General features: G+C 34.4%; 1 protein-coding gene across 2 annotated transcripts in view; it reads right to left on the bottom strand.

The window, feature by feature from the left end:
* Positions 1 to 3,198: 3,198 nt before the first annotated feature.
* LOC108689678 (kinesin-like protein KIF2A) overlaps positions 3,199 to 22,862 on the bottom strand; it is a 42,685-nt gene continuing 23,021 nt past the window's right edge. The window contains exons 1-12 of one of the 2 annotated variants that reach the window (XM_018196548.1): positions 19,230 to 20,271; positions 18,441 to 18,535; positions 17,096 to 17,269; positions 14,947 to 15,069; positions 12,990 to 13,020; positions 10,783 to 11,191; positions 10,000 to 10,573; positions 9,512 to 9,761; positions 9,263 to 9,417; positions 8,972 to 9,178; positions 8,648 to 8,822; positions 3,199 to 4,512 (exon numbers count right to left, since the gene is read on the bottom strand). In XM_018196548.1, the coding sequence (XP_018052037.1) occupies positions 4,355 to 4,512; positions 8,648 to 8,822; positions 8,972 to 9,178; positions 9,263 to 9,417; positions 9,512 to 9,761; positions 10,000 to 10,573; positions 10,783 to 11,191; positions 12,990 to 13,020; positions 14,947 to 15,069; positions 17,096 to 17,269; positions 18,441 to 18,535; positions 19,230 to 20,271 (3,393 nt within the window). In that variant the 3' untranslated portion in view covers positions 3,199 to 4,354. Of the gene's footprint in view, positions 4,513 to 8,647; positions 8,823 to 8,971; positions 9,179 to 9,262; positions 9,418 to 9,511; positions 9,762 to 9,999; positions 10,574 to 10,782; positions 11,192 to 12,989; positions 13,021 to 14,946; positions 15,070 to 17,095; positions 17,270 to 18,440; positions 18,536 to 19,229; positions 20,272 to 22,862 lie in introns of those variants that run through there. The other variant, XM_018196549.1, reaches the window with a different exon arrangement.

Below are 22,862 nucleotides of genomic sequence, written 5' to 3' on the forward strand. Positions count from 1 at the left end.
ACACAGAAGCGCTCGGTTTCTTTTATAGAAAAGTCGTCTATTAATGTAAAGGCCGTGAAGAATAAATAGATGAGCGATTGAAGTGCGAAGGTGCGATTTGAAAACGGGCTCGCGATATATTCCGACAGTGACTGTAAATATATCAAATCTCGTTAGTCGTGAGAGCACATCTCTTCGGAATCCATTCCACGTTATGTACCGTTAGAGAAGATAACTGCGGATTTTTTTTCTTTCCCCCTTGTGCGATTTCTCAAGACGCTCATGTGGCTGCATCGTGTTCGCGACTATCAGCGATGTAGGTACATGAGTTTCCTCTGTCTTTGTATAGTCGCCATCTCCGCCAGAAAATAGGACGTAGTTATCGTTTAAAACATGAAGTTGACGCGCGTTAGCCGCTAAGCACGGCGCGTAGTACATTTTATTTCGCACGTTCTTTTCTTTATGAAAAAAAAAAGACATTTTATGTACAGAACGGTATTTTTAGTTGTATATACATACATGATGTAAGCGTGTATGGATATGTATATGATGTAGTGAAGAGATAGTAGAAAAATCTTTGTGTTATATGTGACATGTTACATGATAAGAAATTAGGCTTTTAATGAAAAAAAACCTAGTATAAATGGTTGGCTTAGTTGAACAGGTTTGCGTATACAGAGCGTACTTTGTTACCGTAGAAAAAGAAGAATTAAATGATCAGACATGTCAAACACAGCATTGATCGAGCGTACCGATAAAAGATTTTTTTCGTCATCATTGCTCGACGAAATCTTTAGATAGTCTTGCAGGATGATACGTTTACGGGACGCCAAGAATTTTTAAAGATAAATTCTTCGTGATCAGCTGTATCATTCGGTATATAAAAAAATTATCCGCTTGATTTATACGCATTCACCTGCTGTCTACGCATGCATTTCCGATAATCGTTGTCTCGTGCAGCTCTACCAAGTACGAAATAAAATTAATACCTACCTGTGTATCTGTACAATGTCTGAATTCGTTTCGCAATTACGCGATTTTATAACCCATCCCAGATCCCTTCGTTGCATCAGTATAAATAAAGTATAAATAAAGTGTTATTATTTGGAATGAATTCCGAAATTGTTCACTTATTCTTTAAATATTTATTAAGTTCTCTAAGAAAACAGAATAATTTTAAGGGGAATCCATTCTGAACAGAATCCATATACGTGTGTAAGGTATCGATTATGTAACGTTTTCACTAAAACGAAACAAATTTTATGTATGATATATGTACATATCATACAAATTTTTACGTTTTCACTAGAGAAAGTCACAGATCGATACATAGATCTGATTGATAAAATAAATCGAACAGTTTCTAATAATTCAAACACAAAGATCAAGTATCATGGGATTGTGTTAAAAATCAGAAAAATGCAATTTTACTAGACACGAAATTTTGTGTAATTATGATGCTTTTCAGCAAGAGACAGTGTAATATAGTGAATAATTTTATCTTTGTTTAATATTGGCAGACAAGGATATAATAATTCATCTGTCACATTGTCTTATTTGTCTCTTCCTGGAAAACGTCTCTAATTTCCTATTGGCGTACCATTTTTTTTTAAATCTTAAGATATACTGGTTAGGACGAGGAACGTAATTGAATGTTTATTTTTCAATCTGATTTATTTCATTCATAAAGCAACAACGTGAAATCTTTCATACGTATCCAAAACTTTTCTGTGCACATCGAATTAGAATAGTTTAGAAGTCGACTATTAAATACGACATATAATAGGGAAAGGATGTTTGGAGAGGGGGGGATACGTGTCGTATATTTGATTTATTCGTCTCCCTTCGCATAAATTATACAGTTATAAAAAAATAAGAAGTATATAACATCTTTCGATTACTAAGCCTCATCTTTTTCTATCGCGCCACTATTTATTAAAAAATACTATATTCGAAGTGGTGAAACGTGAATTTTTTTTTCATAATCTTGAAGAATAGCTAAATTATAAAATCTCGACAATGGGGAAATATCGTATAGCTGAGCTACAGCAGCCGCTAACTGCTCGAAAACGTTAGCGTTTGTTAATTAAGGCGACACATATTTAGCAGAAATGTTGGATATGTAGCGAGGGATGAATTTTTTCGATAAGTGAAGCACAACTCGCTAATATGTAGTCACAATTTTCGATCAATGTTACATACTCGATAAGTATGCTATGTTAAGTTAGAGGATGCCTTCAGCGGCATGTGTGACTATCTCGTTTTTTAATACAACAGTAATCTCAAACAATTTCTTTACAACTCCGCGCTATTCTATATATTTATATAAAAAATCGTAAATCTTGTCAACACAGAAAGATTGATGCTCCGTTTACTCTCATCTATATGCGCGTTATTGTTGTTACTTTGTTAATTTATCTCTAGTTCCAAGACCGAGAGTAACTTCTCTCAAATCATTAGAACATTACACGTTTACAAAATCGAGCGTACACACGTAATGATTGTTAACTCGCGAGACTGACACGCACGAGGATTTTACATTTATACAAGAACGCATTTGGAATAAAATCTTCAAGAGAGATAAAATCGTGTGACGTGCGATACACGTTATGTATCTTTTTAATTCTCTATTGCCTAGTGCGACTGCAGTGCGATATATTTTCTTGTATCGTAATGCAATGATTTTCAACAAATTGTGATAAGACAAAACTAGTTGGCCTGCAAATAACAAGATAGGTAAATATTTTAGATGCGTATTATAGAAACAAATATCGGCAGTAAAATACAAAGAAAAAACAGAATTGCTATGTTTAATTTATATACGAATGCTGAACATTATCAGCTCTACTTCCCTTTTTTGGCCAAAGAAAGTTGTTTTCTATCTTTATATTAATTCCAGATAATATTATAATATTAGCATGATATTGGTATCAATTATCGCGATGTATCTTAGAAAATATGGAAACGAGATGGAATTAAAATTCTTTATATCTTAGAATCGATCGAAGAATCTCCTCTGGTTAAAAAGGAAATATATCTATAGGGACATTAAATAGGAACATTAAAACTTCATTCGTGGCTCTATAATTGTGATAAAAATACGGTATTCCGTTGGACGTATCCGTAATGAAGCTTGTTAAAGCTTGCTGCTTGTTAAACGCTTGAGACCGCTTCGCGAACATTGCGATTCGATAGAGTGAGGAAGAAAACACAAGAGTATGCGTTGATAAATCAAATGAAGATTTTAATTTCATACTTTTAATAACGTAAGAAAAAAAGAAGACCGTTTGATGCCGTCGACGATATTAATACTAAAAAACTTAAATATCCGGATGAGCGCCGCTGGATAGTTTCTTAAGAGCTAAGAGTTACATTCTTTTTTTTGTTCATCCTCTCGAAATCAGTCGTTATTTGGTTTATGAAAGAGTTGTGTATACATGCACTTGTGTATGCGTGTGTTAAATGAGTATACAAGGTATCGCCATGATATATCCCGGCAAATCGGTTCACTAAGGCTTTTTTTCTTTATCCAATAATACACTGGGGGTCCCTCGTAATAATACACCTAGCATTCTACAGTCTAAAAAAAAAAAACGAGTGTTTATCTGACGGCGTAATAACTTATGCATTATCATTTGCGGTGCGTTGCATCTCAATGACGAACAAATTGTACAATCAATTGAGTATCGATGTGTCGTTGACGGCTTAAAATTTTGGTCTCTTTTGCGGCCCAAAAAATATGTAAATCACGTAAGAATTCATTTCGATAAATATGCAATTACATACTGACGAAATTTTGATCCCCGAACCAAAATTAAACGTGCATTCGTTTGTTACCTTTGCGAAAAATTCCGGATTTGCTTAAAATTTCCTACGGTTCGAAACTAAAAGAGGCCAATTAGAAATCTTGGCTAAAAAAAAGTTCTTCGACTTTTGTCGAGACGAACATATCTAATGCGGTAAAAACAAATAATTAATTTTTCGCTGGTGAATCCTTAAGCAACTATTGTTATTATGCCTGCCATATTTCGGCTTACATATCCCTTCCTGCGGAATTTTCTTTTCTTATTCTTTCATTTTACAATGGAGAATCATTCGAGAAGAATCGTTATATGATACAAGATCGCTAGGTTGAGATTTACGAGTCGAGTTCTTTGCTATCTCGACGATGTACATTTCGTAGCAATTTCGAAGGCAAGACATTTGTTACATTTTGCGTTCCTATGACTGTCGCACTAGTGTCATGGCATATCTGCTTTTCGCGCGCGCTTGTAATTAAGAGTCGATACACACATAAGAAGCGGACTTTTTTTTCACCGGTGAGAAATAATTACTTTTTGTGTCTTTTTTTTTGCGTTCGCTAGGGGTGACATTTTTAATTGTACCGCGTTGAGATGTTGCGCATTCGAGTCATCTTCTGGCTGATTTGTTCCTCCTGTAGCAGCTGCCCGCGGAACTGGCTGACTTGGTCGAGCGCGGCGTTCAGAATGTCACGTTGCTGTATTAACAGCTGCTCCCACTTTTGGGCATATGCTGCAACAGATAACACGCACACCCGTCAGAGCACCCAAGAGCATGATTAGATACATCGGCTTAGCGTAGTTAAGGATTAAATCGAATATACATAGAGGTGATGTATTACAAGTAAACGCTGGAGCTATTTCCCCTGATTTATTTGAGCATCGTTTAGCTTTACATCTTAAAATAACAATCACATATTTATTTTGTTATAGTTTCATTGCTGTTTTAGTTCATCCAGTCAGAGACATAATTACTGAGCTTAATAATCATATAACAAGTTTAGTGATGTCTTAATGCTTCAGCGAAAGTAAACATATATTGCAATGAAACCCAGAAAAACAAGAATTATAATGTTAATTAAAACACAATCGTTAGTGATTTGAAATAACAGAATATCTAAAGACAGCTTAAATCTAGCTTACAAATTTACTACTAGAATTGTAAATAAAAGCCGCTATTTTTTCATAAAGCATAATTATAAAAATTAATGGGTTGTATATTAATATCTAACTTGTATTTGTTTATAAATCAGTTCAAAAGCGCCTGAAGTTACAGGATTAAGAGATTTGAAATATTATTTGTAAAATGTGAATATAAATACAATTAAATATCGATGTCCCTACACAAATTGAAGCTTAAGCTGAACACACAAGCCAGAGATTGTGAACTGTTTCCGTATAAAAGTTTTCGTATAATCATCCTTAATGTGATATTGCCATTAGCTTAATAATCCACAAAAATAACATTTATTAACAAAGACTCGGTTTGTGTACATACATAAAATAATACGTTCACGCTTCTAAGATATACATACTAATCATATTTTGTTTATACAACACTGTTAATTTCATATCTTATTCAAATTTAATTTCTACAGTACATATACATATATAAAATTATTTAATAATTCCCTCAACAATACATTTGTCATAACATTATGTTTAATAAAATACAATAATACGTAATAATAATAAAAAAGAAAAGAAAAATGTTGAGTTTACCCTTCCAGGATCTGTTTGCGTTTCAAGAAAAAATTTATGAAGTATGATATTAATATTGTAAAATCTTGCTGCAAAATATTGCTTCTTTATAACACAATTTGTATTCAATTATTCGTACACGGAACAGTATTTTTTATTGGAATTACAGTAATTTGGCTTGAATTTGCTGTTCCTTAAATATATCTATAATAATAGACATAGTTAAAAAAGATCAAATGATTCAATTGTCTTAAAAATTGAACGACTTTGATGCTTCATTATAAATACTGCATTATCGATAGAAATCTAAATTTTTTAAATGAGAAGAAAATCCATTTCTGACGTTACATTGGCAAAATCAAATAAAATTCCCGGTACCAAATCGCTAAAAAATATTATTTTTGAGGATATATTTAAAATGCGTGTGATATCGAAGTGAGAAAATAATGTGACGCGTATCATTAGTATGGTGTACATTAAAATAAGCTGTTTATCTGAACTATTTTTTATAGAATTGTTAATCGAATAATATTGTCGTACCGTCGGAAAATAGTTTTCTCTCTATAAGACGTCTACGTAACGAGAAACTCCTCAGGTAGGGTGACTCAAACTTTGTTCTTTTCCGCCTCAAATCTGTAACGTTTTCTGATATTATATTAAATTTTTTCTACAAGTACAATGCAATGTGATTTTTTTCATATAAAGTGTACAAGTATAAGGCACCTAAAAAATTATACTTTGCTTTTGCTGTAATAAACTGTACATTATGCTGTAATAAACTATAATCCGAACTAGTAGTCAACCATGTTTTTTCTTTGTAAAAGCTAGTAATATTGATAAAATACGTGACTTATAATAAGTTCATACATATGTCATATATTTTGTAGTGGATTTCGTCTATTTAAAATTAAAAAGATCTTAAAATATAGAAACTAATTTCACAGAATAAACGACGAGTGCTGCATAAAATGCGATTGCAAAATCAAAATACATTTAACATAACATTACTATATGGCACACAAGAATTAGTAACATTTTAATCGTGCATACAGCCAAGTGCTTAAATTCGAAGGAATGCATTTTCATTAAAATTAAATAAAAAGATAAAAAAAATTATAGTAGTATTCCATAAGCAAATTTTTTACACAATAATTAAAATTAAAAAGCTCTAAAAATTGAATCAACAAAGGGAATGATAATACCAATGAGAGTTGCCTGTGTAATCCAAATGTGTGTGTGTGTGTGTGTGTGTGTGTGTGTGTGTGTGTGTGTGTTTTAATTACCAATTACAGATGTAAATTTTGACCCTAAATTGGGTCATTCTCAATGTATGAATAACAAATATCAAAGTCCGTGTAAGAAAGTTCTCTCAATTTCTCACATGCTCTCAAGACGCAAGTATAGTCACATTGTTATAATAATAAATATAGTAAATAATTTTTGTTATTCATATTGAGGATCCAATTTTAAGATCGAAATGTCTGTAATTAATGATTTATATATATATAGATTATACACAATCAACTGTGTCGGCTCTCATTATCATTCTCTTTGTTGATCATTCCTTTTTTTCTATGAATAACACACACATATAAAAATATACAATAAGAATTAATTCATATGTTTTATGTAGATAATTATATGTTATCCTGTTTTTTATCCTCTTTCTTTTGTACATAAATAAAAAAGATAATGTATACTGTTGGCAGCAGCAAAAATAAAATAATGTTTTTTAAGAAAGATAGCAAAGAATACCAAATTTTATAGCAATCTAATTGAATAGCAGAGTTCTTCTTATGATTAATTGTTTTTCTAATATTTGATTTAACATTAGTCGAAGATTCGACCAATTCTTTGGCATTGCAAAGATTACTATTTTCCTCATTAACATTACTGATATCATGTTGAGAATATAAAATAATACTATTGTCTGTTCGCGAGTCAACATCATGTGTGTTCTTATTCTTATCGCTTTTATCCGTCATATTTCTCCATTTTAAAATATTAAATGTTGCCGGCAATCCGCAGTTATCTTGATCGATATCGTAGTCTTTAAAATTAATACATCTTTTACAATCATTAACGCAAATGTCAATATAAGACCGGCAGCTAGCATTGCTGTCGGTCCACTTCTCCCACGAATCGTCGATAGTTTGAGAGTCGAATTTGTTCGGGTTAAAAATATCTTCTTTACTCGCAGATTTTTTTTTCGCGAAGTCCTCGTAGTAATAATTATAATTCGTTAGTTGATTTTTCACGTCGTATAGTTTATCTTTATGAGGCGAATAATAAGTATTACAATGCGTATCTTTAGGGCTTGTTTTAATACGGAATGTACCAGACCAATGATATTTCTGATTCTTCTTCTTATTACTAATGGATCCTTTGATCCGTTGACTTTGATTGAATCTTTGAATGGAACGTTCTGTAGGCGTGCTTTTAATTGAATTCTTTCTAGCATTTTGACCGGTTGTCATGCTTTTCTTCTTGATAATGGGTCTGACAGGCGTGCGAGGAAGAACATTCGAGTCCTTCTCAATGTCATTCGAACTGAAATTATTTCCGAACTCCATCTCATTGTTCCAGCAAGACATCAATGAATTCTCCGCGGATGTATTTACTTCCAATGTGTTTAAAGTCTGCGTGTCGCTGTCCGTGTCGTCACTTATCACTATCATCGCGTTTGCCGGGCTGCTGTCTCTCCGGTGATGATTTAACGTGACGATCGAATTTGCCTTAGTCTTACTGCGCGTATCTGTTATAAAATGCGATGCACTGTGATACGGCAAGTACAACGTTTCGTACTTTTTAAGTTTTTACTATAAGTTACTGACGGAATAATCTCAACAAAAGCAACATGAATCGTCACTTAAGAAGATTTGATGCTTATCGCCACATGATGTCTGTGAATTTTTACCACGAAAATCTGATGCTAGAAGCCCCATTAAATATTAAATATATAATTTTTCATATTTGAAAATTTTTCTCGAAAAGAAAGAAGACATACTTCTGTGACACATGGAAGAGACACGTCGAAATTGTGTATTACGTTCTTCACAAAAGTGCACCGTCCAGCACAATATAGTGTAAGAGATTAAAGCAGTAACAAACGGAAAACCAATAGAAAAATGTAAACAAAAATGCAAACAAAAATAAATTTGTCATACCTTCTTGGTCATAATCCACTTCATGAGTCGCGCTGAACACACTGTGCGCGTCGTTAAGGAATTTAGTCGTATTATCCATGACCAATTTGTGCGTATCCAATACTTCTTCTTCGAGCATTTGCAGAGCTGATACTGCCTCATGGAAAGTGTACAAATCTTGCGAAAGTTCACCTTCCTATGAAGAAGTAAATCATTTTCATTACATTTAGATACATAATTTTTCTTAACATTAATGAATAATATTTAATTACTATTCGATATTATTCGATTTATAATTGTTGAATTTTATAATATATTGTTATGAGTTTGTAGAGAATCGCTTACATTGAGAGATCGAAGCTGCGCTAAATCGCTATCCGACAATACACTATTGTTTCCCTGTTCCTCGATCTTCATTCCTCGGTCATCATCAGTCGGTGAAGCTTTTATTTCGGTAGGATCAGTTGCCGCCAATTCTTTCACTCGATCCGCGTATCTCAATGTATTTAGGGAATGCTCGCAGGAACTCATTCCGGGACTAATCATCGCTATCTATAAACGAATAACATCTGATAAATTACCTATTTTTCTTTTGACATCTTTATTTCATGATAATATAACTATGAAACAACTTACCATGCAAGTTTTCGATTTTTCACCAATAAAACTGTCCCTTAATACTTGTGTCAGCTTGCTTGCTCTAAAAGGCAAATGCGTACCCTTACGGCTTAATGCGCGTATACATTCTTTTAACGCTAATAAAGATTTATTGATCTCTGCACCTTCCATTCCTAAAAATTTCAGTAACATTAGTAAAATGAAAGAAGACATAGATCATTAAGTATAATCATTTCAGTTGTCAGAATTGATTATATATTTACTCACGAGTTTGCCTATTAGCAGACGATGTATCAGCACCCCTTTCATTACCAGCAAGATCGATGAGTGAGAACTTTCCGTGCACCTTATGTGTGCCCGGGATACGCGCTATTATTTGGAATACCGCGTGTGATCTCGAAGAATTAGAATTAGCGCTCGTCTGACCGCTCGTTCTGGCGCTGTTTCCGTGTTGTATTAACTTTAATACTTCGTCGCAAGTTTCTACAACCTTCTCCGTCAGTCCGACTATTTGCACCTATTATTAAACACAAGAAAATTTCAAATTGCATTATCAAATAATTTCCAATTGACTTAGGAATTTACTGATACATAATGAAAGATAGCCAATATATATGTGCCAAAATAAATTAAAAATAAATATGTAATACTGAACATAAGCAATTGACATAAACTTTAATTAATAGTGATTATTTAAACATATGATTAATTAGTGATCAGATCCAATTAAAATTTCTTATTTCAATAAAGCGAACCTGTTGTTTGCCATCCTCCAGAACTCTCAATTTCTCTTTGTCCGCCAAAAGATCGAACACTTTGCCAGAGTAGATTTCAAAGAAGCTAGCGGAAATGACCAGATTCAGGGGCCGATACTTGGCTAATTTGAGGCATTTGAACACGTCTTTGGCAACCATAGCGTAAATGCCCTTCTTGCAATCCTGTGTTTTGCCATTAAAATCACCTCCCATTGTATGAGTCTTACCGCTGCCGGTCTGACCATACGCGAAGCACGTGGCCATGCCACCCTCAAAAATCGTTTGCACCAGCGGTTTAGCCGTATACTTGTAAACTATCTCGTTGTTGCACGTTTCATCGAACGCATAATCAAATCTAAAGATCTGATTCTCAAGATATTTCGTGAGATCTACTTTAGACTTTGGCTCATGCACTACCATCTGATCCTTGCTGGGCACGCTGATCACGTCGATCTCCTTGCGCACGTGCTCCTTCTTATTAAGTGGACGTTTCCTCACGCACACAGTGATCTGATGATCTTCCACGGCGTCAGTCTCCCGCAACGGCCTAAATTCTATGCTGTTTTGGTATTCTCTGTAAAAATTAAACAAATAAATACAATTAAACAATACAGTTGATACATCATATTTCCTATCAATCACAAAACATTAAGTTTACAAATATTCCACAAAGATTAATAATTTATTCGAGTTTATATAATTCTATATAATATTAAATGATTCCTTAATTATTAATTATTAATTATTTCTTAAATAATATTATATTTTAGAATCAGTAGCAACCTTATCATGGCAAGGAATTCCCAATTTGGATTGCCTGGATCCAGATTCATTAGCGCTTCCTTTTCCTCCTTAAGTTCTGCTTGTCGTTGTCTCCTCTCTTCCCTGTTCTTCTTCAATCGCTCGACCTCCTTGACGACATTGGATCGCCTACCCCGACCGTTCTCTACCTGGGATTGTTGTTGCAATTGCTGTTGTTGCTGTTGCTGCTGCGCTTGTTTTTGTTGTCTGTTCTGCACTGGAGTCATCAGGCATTGCGTGACGGTTGTCGTCGGTGTCGGCGGTATATTCTCGAGTTCCCGGCGTCCTGTGAGGCCGGAAACCGATTCGCCGTGACCGTTCACCGACGTGGTCGACGACATTATGTTCGTCGGTCGACCCGTTGGTCGTGACAATTGCCTATTCGAACCAGCTGAAATATTAGTATGAGGATTAATGGTGCTCGCACTGTCCTCTTTACTCTTAGCGATCGAACTGACTATGTCAAGATTAAAATCAGAAGAAAAACATAAATTATATCTTTGATCTCGCGTGATCTATCTCAATCTTTTCGTCCAATTCTTTTCACGCTGATGCCTCGAATCTGATATTTTATTTCTAATCACTATACTATATCAGTGAAAAAGAAAACCTAGGTTTCTGACGTTAGTAAAATTACAAAAAATTTTTCAAGTTTTAAATGCAATTACATTTTACCGTTCCTTTGTAAAGCGTGCGAGATCACCTTTACTTTCAGATTTACACTTATGTTTAATTCAAAATAAAATCGCGAGATTATTAGACATACATTTTCGCTCAGTTATACTATTTAACAAAAAGTCATTGGTACATATCTCAAAGTTTTTTTGCGCTGAACGATGATTTAATTTCAAGCCAATTTTATTCCAGTTTACTCAAAACCTAAACTACAAAAATTTTATAAAGATATAATAATCGTATGTAAACGCGAAAAAATGTTTGTACTACTCTCTAAATTTTTTTTAGTGAAATCTTACTCCAAAAGAATTAAAACTGCCACTATTTAAAAAAAAAAAGATAAATTTGCACTCTTAAATAACAGTGGCAAAATTTCACTCTTTTTTTTTTTGGAGTAAGATTCCCCAAAAAGGAATGAGATTTTTTTCTTTGGAATGAATTAAAAAAAAAAAAAGAAAATCTGCCACTCTTATTCAAGAGTGCAAATTTTTCATTCTTTTTCAATGGTAGTATTTTAATTCTTTTGGAGTGAGAGTTCATTAATCTAAAGAGTACGATACTTTAAAGAAAATCTATATATTCAATAGTATAATAATAATAATAATAATATTAACAAAGACATCACAGAATCTCCAAGAGATCCACCACATTACCGGCATCGTCTTCGATTCGAAGCGTCAGGATCTGATTGTCATCGCCAGTGACGTCTGTACTTTCGCAATTACTGATTTTATTTTTCCTTCGGAAACAATAGGCGAGTGGGTCGAATCTCATGATAGACGCGGCATACACGAAATCTCAACGATTTTTAACCAAGCCGTTCGTCGCGAGAGGCAAACGAGAGCGACGTTCCACCGGGTGGTGCGCACTGCCGAGGTAAATCGAACAATGCTAGAGAGAGGAGGGTCAGCAGCAAAATACACCCCCTTAGCTTGGTCTACCACGTCGTACTGTAGGTTCCATCGAGGTCCTTGCCCTTGCCTTGCATACGGCGCATGAATATCGATAGTCACGGCTCAACCGTATACGTGCAGCGAAGGCTCCTTGCTACTTGATTTTATCTGGGTGAAAAGACGACGTACATACACTCGACCAGGCGTAGTGTCTCACAACGAAATTGACTTATCGAACGCTGAAGGTTCGACAGTCATTCACGCTTATCGGCGCGTGAATCAAGAAGCATGTGGAAATTTATTCCATGCGTTCACAAATCTCCCTTTTCAAACAAAGATCAGCGGAACGGCGTGTAAGCGAAACGCATGCAATTAGTCTGGTTTCGTTAGATTTCTATATCCGTTTTATTTAGCGGTATAATTAAAACACGTGTTACACCGCAATTAAAGCGGCCAAGAAATCTATTTCATGATGAAAATTTTCCGAAGTGCGAAAATACAGACATCGCCACACACGCGCGGAATTTATTGTAAGCGTCACGATTTCACCAATAACGATGCCGCTTTAGCAAAGTGTAACGAAATAGCAAAGGATCGAAAGAATCTTCGTGGTTAACGTACCTTTCACTGGAATAGACGGCCTGGTGGAGTGCTGAAAATAAAGAAAACAGATTATGTTTAGCAATTTGAAATAAAAAGGTTGGTGGTGTTTCTTCGTGCAACGAAGAGAGGAGTGTTTGTCGACTTACAATCTAAGAAGTGCTGCAAATGAAAAATAATAAAATGGTGCTTCCTTCGAAGCCGGGTGTATAATACATCTTTTTGCCAATATATTCCGCCAGACACGTTCAGGACGCAAGAGATAAGAAAACGGTTCACATCGATCCGGGCGTTAATCACGCCCGCGCGTTCCTTTTACATATCGATCACCGTACGTAACGACACGGTTTTTGACCCAGTCACGGTGTAGAGCAATCGCGCTGAGCGATCTTCCATTCCGTTTCACGAAACTAAGCATTTCCGCGAACGAAAATGAAAGAATGCCGTGTGGCAAGTTCTCGCTGGTCGTCTACTAGATATTCGCTAAGTTGCCAGTTCAGCTAACTCGCCGAAATATCAACCTATCGAGATCCCGTCGAATTCAAGCGAGTGCGAAATGGGTGAAAAGAAACGTTAGTGATTAGCGGTGCTCTGGTGGATGGGCACTTTGAGAAAAGCTGATATTTTTCACTTGTGATAAAGAAAAGGTGAAAGGTAGCGAACGCTCCTTTCACCTTTGTGCAAGAAAAGCTTTAGACACTGAATCCCCAAAATTCATGCAGATCAAGAAAATCTTTTGCAATTCAAACTACACATCATTTTTATCAATCTTGAAAATAACATCTCAAAATAGTTATTTAATCCTTTATGTACGGGAGACCTTATTTGAAGTCACACCTTCTTTTATTTTATAAATTGCTCATTCGATTTTTATGAAACTTTTATAGGATAATATTTTCGAATCTAAAGTAAAAAAAAATAGCGAATCCAATAAGGACAGAATTTTTTTTAGATATATTAAAACTCGTAAAACTTAGTTTTATAGAATTTTTAATTAACTAAGTAACTTCAAGTTTCATTTTATTTGAAGCTCATTTATGTTACACAAACAGATTTCCTGATTGATTTTCAAATTGACTTTCAAAAATAACTAATTATAACACTAGAGCTTCTTCATTGGAAATTAATATTTATTTGAATTTATACATTTTCAGACTATATTCAAACTCAGCGATAGCAAAAATTTTCTGAAATCGAATTCAAAGATAATTAAGATTATTTTTTAATTTTATATTGTAATTTTGAAGTCATCCGAGATAGAATTTAAAAATTTTAAGAAACCAAATTCACCTCACATACTCTTAGAAAACAAGATTTTTTTATGTTTCTTTATTAGAAAGCTTCCATCAAAGGTTTAAATAACATTAAGGTTAATAAATAATTTAAAAGCTGCGAGCATGATAATGATAAATAATTAGTGTTGATAGATATTATATTAGATAGAGTGTACTCAATTGGATAGAATTCAATATTCACAAATTACATTTTATAAATAATTATTTAACTTCACATATATTTCCAATATTATTTTGTATCATGACATAATAAATTTTATGATCTTTTCCACTTGCATCAAACATTCATAACATATAAAACACCACGAAGTTGCAATATATCATTTTCTTCAATTTTCTTTCTCCAATTATACAAAAGATATATATGTATGTTGATTCTAATGGACAGTAATCATAGGATATTGTCTTTTGTGTGAAGTTAAATAAATAATTTTTCTAAAGAATGATTTATACATCATATAATTCCCATATAATTTCGTCATACACTATGAATCAAGTAATAAAACTCGCGAGATATCATAAATTTGTATCGTAAAAGCGAGCGATCTCGAAGATGCTAAGGTTCGTTCGGCGACTACGGTTCAAAGACTATTGCTGCAGAGCATTGTGTTGTGATTGTAGTTGTTGCGGTGATGAGGGGGAAGGTTGGTGCGCGTTACCGAGAAACGAGATGTGACTCGTACAGGAAGCGTTGCGGATGCGAGGCCGTTTCTCGTGGTGTGACCACCGTGGCGTCCGAGGGAGCCCTCCTCTTGGTTCTCCGACTCGTCGACTCCCTCGTCCTCCTCAGCCGAGGAGTCTGGCTCCTTACCGCAGATCGCGATCATGACCAGTTTTACGTAAATCAATCAGACGATTACACCCGTGGTCGATGGAGCCACCGAGGGAATCGATGAGGGGGAGAGTTGTCAAGAAAGATGGCAATTTTGCGGATGAGTGATGGCCGAGACGATGTGAGTTTCGTATTAGAGATCGGTTTGTTATCGATCGGTTTTGCCCGGGGGTGGTCGATGGTCCATCGTCGACACGAGGTCCGTGATTATGAGCAGCGTCCATGGAGGAAAAAAAAGATGTTACCATGTTAGTAGCGAAAATGACGCTGCGGACTTTGCCTTTTGTTGATCGATGTATTTACAGGCTTAGTAATTTCTTGAAGAAATTTACATTATATTTTAAAATTACGAACGGATCCTTGGACATACAAACCCAATTGGATGTTTAGGTCCAGTATTGGGATTTTGTAACTCTCGACAGTGATCTAGTTTCCACTGAAGCATTTAATACAACATAAAATCAATTTCAAGTCGGTGGAAATGCACTTAATGTGCTCATTTTAGAAGTTCCTGCATTAATCCACAAGATTTCAATTTCTAATGGAAATGATACTCTAAATTTGATCTACATCAAAATACAGAAAGCAAATTGCAGATTTCAATGAAAACTAAACCAGTGTCAGATTGTATTATATTATCGTTATATATTATATAAGATGTTATATAAAAAAAATTGCGTAATGATATCGATTAAAGTTCTATCAATTAAAGTTACAGAATTCCTGTACTGCTGGGCTCCTCAAGTCCTCGAATCTTATTGATTTTATTGCCTTTCAATCTTTAATCAGAGGCTAACTTCACTTCTGATAATAATCAAAATATATTTTTCTTAATATTTTAATTTTCATAAATATATTCTTTTTTGTATAAAAATACAAGTGCAAGTTATTTTAAAAGCGATTTTGATAAATTCAAAATAAATTTTCCAATTTTCAATTCGTACGATTTAAAATTGCTACATAGAAAGTACACGACACTTTGTGCAATATATATATATATATATATATACATACATATGTATGTATGTGTATATATATATATATATATATATAAAATGCACGGTGATTGTTGCACGTAAATACAAGTATTACTAATAAGGAAAGTTAAGACTATGCAATCACACCATCTACGAACTGTTTAGGACAAACTTAGGAGCTATCTCAAAAAGCCTTCGTCTAATTCTACAAGAATGAAAGAAGCAACAAACGCACGATGCAAATTTTGGAGAGGAAGTCGCAATTGTTTATCTTAGACGCGGGCTCCACGTGACGGGGAAGCCGGAGACCTGACGAGATCAGACTCCACGGTCATCGTCACGTCGGATTCGAAGGCTTGTGGACCGATTACGAGTGACGGGGACTCCTACCTGAAAGACGTACAGGTACTGGAACATGTCTACCGCGGTGTAAACGCCACGAGACGCGGGATCAGATTATTCTTTCCATATTAGGAGCGAGGTTATTTCACGTAGCCTGGGCAACCGATAAACAGAATTCTGCCAAGGCAGTCGATGATCGACCGCGAATTTACGCGGACACGTTTCAAGACTCGCGCGGAGTTCGACTCGCAAAGTGGCACGCACACCGTCATTCATGGATCAACGTCTGAATGATTACGAGACTTTCGCGAAAGTTGGCTTATCTAATAGTAGTACATGTGCTACTCTGCTGATCTGTCAAATGGATAAGTAAGTTCCTCTGTAATCTAAAACCTGTTTGTACATTTTTTTAACTTAAAAGATTAATTAAGGAGAAAATTAAGATCTCCAATTTCCGTTTTTCATGTCGTTAATTTTTTAACGTTTCTCTACAGGTGCGCTAATTTCATTTTTAGGAGATCTCCGAGATCTGAGATGAATAGAATGTGGAAGAAGAGCAGTTTCTACATCTTTCAAAATTTAATTGACAATTGAATCTACGCTTGACAATGATCTAGAACGCACCATTCGACGTTTCAACCATGCGTTTTGAAAAGAATCAATTTAACTACAAATACGTACCCTTGCTTTTGAGGACGCCAACATGTGATTGTTCATCACCTGCGGCAGCGCACACATACTATCGTCTCGTGGTCCTATCTTCATTGCTTGCGGCAGCGCACATATAGTCTCGTTTCGTGGTCCCATTTTTTGATTCAGATCGCGATTCAAGGCAAGAATCGCATCGATTTCGACCTGAAAAAAATATACAAATCAAAATAATTTTGAATTGTCAATTTCTTTTAATTATTACTTAATGCACAATCGATATCAATTTCAAAACAGAAGTGACATTATGGAGATTGTCTGTTTCTTTGGGACCAGTGAAGTTAATAAATTATGCGATACGTAAAAGAAGAAATATTTGAATAAAATTACATAAAAATACATAAAATTATATATATAATTATATTCATAATTTGCAAATTACCTTTCGGCGTGGAATAAAACTTTGCTGGGACATTTGTGTGTACTAATACAAATAAATCTTGCACAATTAATTCCGCGGTTAAAATGTGTAATTATGGAAGAATAGGATCTTCAAAAAAAAGCGCATTAACATAGGATGGATAATTAACGGGTTATTCTCTTGAATTCAACATTTAGTATTTATATATGAAATGTAAAACAAAATTGTTGTCGGAATTCGCGAAAGAAAATTGCAAAAAGAAATATAAAATCGTGAAGTAATGATACTTTGTTCACGATCGGAAATTCACTTTCTCACGGGTCTCAGTCTTGTATCGCGCGACTTTTTACAAAAGTCACGTTCGACCTGACCGGTTTAACTGACGGTAAATCTGCGGACTTGCAAGCCTGTCAGAAATAGATTCGCGCCCCCGTTAGCGAGTTGCACGTTAGCCCTGTGGCATTGCGTAAGCATTGCGGAATTGAAAATAGCCAAATAACCATGACCTACGGATATAGAGAATTGAAATATTGCAGTTCAATGCAGCGAAATCGCGAGAGAAAGTTGCTCATAGTGCAATTATTAAACATGAGATAAAAACATATCACTTGACACGTGTGTCCGAGGAAACATGTGTCATAGGCAACTGTATACAGTTTTTAAGTAAATTCTGCGAAAATGGGAAAGTCGCTATTAAGAAAAAATACTTTCAAATTATTTGAACAGAGGAATTCTCGAACTACATATTCTGTTTAATGTATACATTGTTAAAAATAAAAAAATACTAATGAATCATATTTTATCGTTTCATAATATAAATATTATTTATATTTATCTTAATTAATATCAGTTAATTTTAGTTTTATTTGATTTCAAAACATAGGTTCTATCCAACTCAAACTTGTGTTGCTCCATTTCTGAGTAATTAGAATAATCTATGAACGTGCACAGACTTACCTCTTTGCCTTTGGTTTCTCCTCTCTCGAACCATTCTACAGTTACGGTGCGCTGCTCTAAATTGATACCAGAGACAACTGCTGAGTGAACACGACCTGAAACAAGAATTATTCATTATAATATATAAGGACTGCAGTAATGCGGTTATAATGATTACGCAAGTTTATGTGTATATCGTTTAAATAGAATCTAAATCTTCTCTTCTCTAAATAGTTTACATTTTATTTAATTAAATAAATACAAAAATAGAAAAACGCCAAATACTATCAAGACTGAAATCTTGATGTCTACGTGGAAAAAACGATTTTGCTGAAATATATATATAAATTTAGGTAGATACAATCTAGAAGTAATTTTGTTGAACCATCAAAATTATTATGAAAAAATTTCAAGCTTGATGAGTAAACTACAAAAAATTTTGACAATCAATTTGAGCATCCTACATAATTATTTTGATCATCCAATAAAATTATTTTCAGCTTCTAACTAAATTTTTAGATACTTCAGAAAAATCGTTCTTTCTATGTAATAATTGAATTATTAAATACATTTTCCAGTTCTTCAAATCATGTAGTAATAAATTAGATTTAAGTTAAGTATAAATTACTAAGAGATTAATTCGACAATAACTGAACTGAAAAAATGACAGCACATTTTTTTCATAAAATTAGTATTCTTTTAACAATAATTTTCAAAATGTATTTTTTTAATAAGATCAGGATTGAGATATTGCATTTCTAATTTTATCAAATATTTTATGTGTACATAATTTTTAACGCGTAACAATACCGTTTTCCATGATCTCTGATTTATCGCTGTCGTTCTTGATCGAATTCATTCTCTGTCGCAGTGGGGATGCAAGTCTAGGTATCATGGATCCCTCGCCCCGAATCTTCGTTGTTTTTCCACCTCTTTCTTTTTTACCTCCTTCTTCATCCTCGTACGGCCGAACCTCGAAACTGCACGAGTTCAATTTCCGCTGAACCTCATTCCGTTCATGAGACGCCGCGTCTCTTAAATTTCTCTTAAAACCAAATTTATTCGTCTCTTCAAGGGCTTGCAGTTCTTCATTATCTATGCAAGTTTCAGCGCGAGATCTTCCTTTGATCGGTGGAAGAATGTTTCTGTTGATCCCTTTTTTCTTTGGAACGATTCTCGTCTTCGACTTTTCTTGCTTCTCGTCAGAAAAATTAATTCTAGATGAAACTCTTTCATCGAACTTTTTATCAAAACTCGATTCCAGGACCGCATCCTGTCTACTTTCGATTTCCGACGTCCAGGACGAATCTTCAGGTTCTTGGGATACCACCGATCTCGGAATGGATTCGTCCAAATCCGCCTCTTTATCATGATTTTTCTCATCCGAGATGCACTTGACTTGTTTTTCTGCCGATGCATTTCTCGAATATAGCATCGCATTGTCATAATAATCGATATCACATAGTTCTCGAACAAATTCCGCATTTGTTTTCGAGTCCTTAAGAGAATCCTTCTCGAAGCTTTCATGATCATCACTGATTTGATAAGACGATGAGCCATTGACCTCCGATGGATCGATTCGATCGGTTGAAGCGATTTGATTTTTCGCGCAATCATTGAAGTAATTAACGATTTCTCCGTTAGTCCAGTCTTTTTCCGCGATTTCTTTTGCTTGTTCGTCCTGCGATTTGCGCAAAAACTCGTCGACGATGAACGGCAACTCTTTGCATGATCCTTTCTGCTTTGAATTCTTTTTAGATTTCTTATTCTTTTTGCGCTTTCCGTCCTTCTTGATCTTTCTATCGATGGAATTGCGCTTTGTGCCACAGACACAAAGAGATAACCAATCCATATTGATATATTTACAGCAAATAAAAAATATTGTATTTTTAAAAGAAAGCTTTATTATTATTAAGCTATACTATTATTAGTAGTAACTTTCTTAAAATATTATGAAATATATTTATATGTATTTATAACATATATTTTATCTTCCGCAACAATTCTTTATAAACAAATTAATCTTAACACACGTTTATCGTAATTCATCTATAATTGATTTACAATAAATTTGCATTAAAAAATTATAAAAGAACGTTTATATTATATACTATTATATATACGTCTGTTATCTTTTATCAATAAAATCTATCATCAATAATAATTCCATAAAATCCACAACGTATCAATTCTCATGTAAATCCTTATTCTTCCCACGATATGTTAACAACTCCGATACAATTCTTGTATTTTTCTCACGAATTCTCATAGATTATACAGTTATAGTCATCTAGTAATATCCCAGTGTAACTAGCCTTGCTCCATTTACACTGTTGAAGTCAATGAAAAGATTAGCACGATGTTCCCACTACTTTGTCATCGATAACAATTCGCTCAAACTTGGATATATTCTTGCTACTGCTGTATTTTGCGCGAGAGGTATCACTGAAAGTATATCGAATCGAAGACAACGGAGAACTGTAGACGACTCGCGCGATCGATTCGTAGGGAACCTCTTCAGGAACGTGCAGGTTTAATCCCGGACAATGCCCGTCACGCACACGATGCCGCGGCGAAAATTCATGAAATTCTTCGTGGCACTCTGTTCCGATCTTTAAAAAGCGGAGGCTTTTAGGCTCCGAAGACATCGTCTTTTTTTTCACTGATTATCTTTCGAGAACATATTCGCCCTAGCGAACGTTCTTCGGGAATCCAAAAATAAACGCACTTGCATGAACAATGTTCGGTATGTCTAATTTACGAGCTTACAATATACAAGAGATGTCATGTGAATGTAAAAAATTAATTCTTGACAGTACATCTCATAAAATTAATCTTTGAACATTGTCCATTCAATTTATTATTGCTTTTTATTAATAGAATAGATTTTATAATTTGTAATTATAATTATTTTATTTTATAATCTGTTATCTAAATTATTTTATAAATGATCTTGTTTCTTTTATGTCTTGTTTTTTGTAAATAATCTGTTATTTAAAGGAATATTATTTGAAGAAAAAAAATTGCATTTTCCGTCATATATAAATTTCATCAGATTCTTTTCCTTAAATCCATTTTAGTGCAACTGATTTTAACTTTATTTTTTTAATTTCATAAAATTTAAATTTCATTTTTCGTTGCACATGTAACTTGCAGACAATCGGACACGGTCATTACGAAGCGTGTGATGCGGCGAAGTAGTTAATAAAGCGAAACTGGGGCGAGATAATTAACGTCGCACCAAAAAGTTCGCGCATTTGCAAGTTAGATGAATCAAGCGGTCATCGGAAAAATCGGTGACGACGCATCCGTGATGTATCAGCGTCGCGCGGCGCGATTCGATCAACTGACAACGTTCACCGAGCAGCGTTTCATAAACGCATTTATTATGACTCCCAGAGCGAGTAATTTCGCCCGGTGCGGGGCCCCCACCATATAAACAATTTCTCGGCTCGCCTTGATGAGTCCAGGCGTTATGCGCTATCGGTCACGATACCGATTCTGTCTGATTCCGCCCGACGATATACGCGAGTCATCCGACCAGAAAGAAACATTGCGGCAGTAAAATTAAAAAAAATATATATTGTCTAAGCAATATTCTTATGTAATTGAAAATAAAATTTTAAAAAGACTCATATTTTGCAAAGCACTGTGAAAATAATAAAGCCAAAACCGAAATTAAAGTGTACGTGATTTAAAAATAATTTATTACAACAAGAAACAGTTGTTCCTAACAATCTGAACTTTTTGTTGTACAATAAATTATTTTTGTTATTGACACTCTTAATTTTGCTCGTTTTTCACTTTATTATTTCTACATAGCTCGTAAATATAAGTAAATTCTTTTTTTAAATAATGTATTCTCTATTCATTATACCGTGAAATCAGGAAAAAATTCGCCGCGACTTGAACATGACACCAACTAAAAGAAATTATTACAAATTTATACAAAAATTATCACAAGTTCATTTCGGATATTAATTAAATTTCAGTTTATGCGTATTTAGGCATTATGAAGGTTAATGTCATGATCGATGGCATATAGATTTTTTTGCGGCACGACTCGCGGCACGAATGTCACTCGAGGAATCGATACAGAGCAGTCTCTGAGCGACTGTAATGCGGGAAATAATTCAGAGGCTATTTCGGGATGAGAAATCGTCTAAAGTCGCGGGCGGAATCGAGTAAACCGAGTGGTGGTCGAAGATGAACTGACGGCTGATTTGTATCGTCGGTTGCAGCACAGATGTTAATAAGAAGCATTAACGGCGCCTCGTTAATGATTAGACAGTACTGTGCGAATTTTCGCGACTGATTCTCTCATTTGATAAGTAAGAAATAAAATCACAGAGAAAAGGATATATCGATTCTAGATTTTTTTCGACGAATTTGAAGCAAATTTTTCTTCAGCTAAATGTCTAATTATATATATATATATATATA

Source organism: Atta colombica, unplaced genomic scaffold, assembly GCF_001594045.1.
Source record: "Atta colombica isolate Treedump-2 unplaced genomic scaffold, Acol1.0 scaffold274, whole genome shotgun sequence".
NCBI lineage: Eukaryota > Metazoa > Arthropoda > Insecta > Hymenoptera > Formicidae > Atta > Atta colombica.